The sequence below is a fragment of the Austrofundulus limnaeus genome, unplaced genomic scaffold (genome assembly GCF_001266775.1).
Source record: "Austrofundulus limnaeus strain Quisiro unplaced genomic scaffold, Austrofundulus_limnaeus-1.0 Scaffold9, whole genome shotgun sequence".
In the NCBI taxonomy this organism is placed as follows: domain Eukaryota; kingdom Metazoa; phylum Chordata; class Actinopteri; order Cyprinodontiformes; family Rivulidae; genus Austrofundulus; species Austrofundulus limnaeus.
This window is the reverse complement of record NW_013952411.1, coordinates 314837-315862: the sequence shown is the minus strand read 5'-3', so window position 1 is coordinate 315862 and position 1026 is coordinate 314837. Positions and strand designations below refer to the sequence as shown.

The following is a 1026-nucleotide window of genomic DNA, read 5'->3' as shown; positions in this document are numbered from 1 at the left end:
GGTTCTAATGCAAAGTAAACTTATCTTTCTGATCAGTTATTTTAAGGTTGTAACTTTTATCAAATGGGTGTTTTTACTGACTAGACTCGGTGTAGTTCTGTGTTTTCTATTAAAAATGAGACCAAATTTGAAGAACATAAAGGAGGAACCTACCAACACTGTTAGCAGGAGTCATGCACAAGACAGAACCTGTGTGGTTATGAAATACAAAGAGAAAAGGTTTTTAAGCATGGCACATTTCAGTTTAAACAGACCTTTAAATCTCATATTGGGACCAAACCAAAAACATCAGGTCCTTACAAAGTCTTCAAAGTAGGTTAATATTTATTTATTTAGCAAAATGCTTGAGCAGAGCTAGAAAAAACATCAAAAGTAAGAATAAATTAGCATAATCGTTGTCAAGAGTATCTCTCTTTACTGTGGAGGAATCTTGAACCAGTTGTTTACCTCGTCACTCCAGTTTGTCGACATTTGCAGGCATTTTTTTGTGCACGGCCATTTTAAAGTCCAAGGCAACTGCACAGCACTTTTGTTCTTTTAGTGACACATTTGCAAGAATGCGTTTCGGATAAATTTCTACCTGTTGCATGTTCAAGTTTTAACACTGCATTTTTAAAGGCATTATTCCAGAAGTCTTTTTGTTTGTCCAGATATGACTTTGCTAAACTAAGCTAAGCTAAGCCAGGTTCTTCTTCCTCCAAACAAAGAAAACTTGTTCAATCTTTATCTAGTTGCACATGCAGAGTCTAATGTGTCTCTCTTGAGTTCGCTGCGGTTTCTCTTTGACCTTAGTGGGACTCCCACTCCTGGGACCACTGCCAGCTGTCATTAGTGTGTTTACCTCCTTCCCAAGACTCATGGGCAGCAATTATTGCTTTTCTAATATCATCACTGATGTTTTTTTCGTCTTGACTTTGTGTTAAGCCATACACAAATAATCTAAAATAAATTTTCAGAATTTCTGCCTGTATATAGAAACCTACATCTGCTGATGCTCGGCTAATTAATTAGCAGCACCTGGCTGCT

At 37.0% G+C, this 1026-nt stretch overlaps 1 protein-coding gene across 1 annotated transcript in view; it reads right to left on the bottom strand.

The window, feature by feature from the left end:
- Positions 1-1026, bottom strand: part of LOC106512659 (muscleblind-like protein 2a) — a gene marked incomplete in the record, with an annotated part of 13017 nt that overhangs the window by 3758 nt on the left and 8233 nt on the right. Inside the window, 1 exon segment of the mRNA XM_014001233.1 lies at positions 154-189. Coding sequence (XP_013856687.1) covers positions 154-189 — 36 coding nt within the window.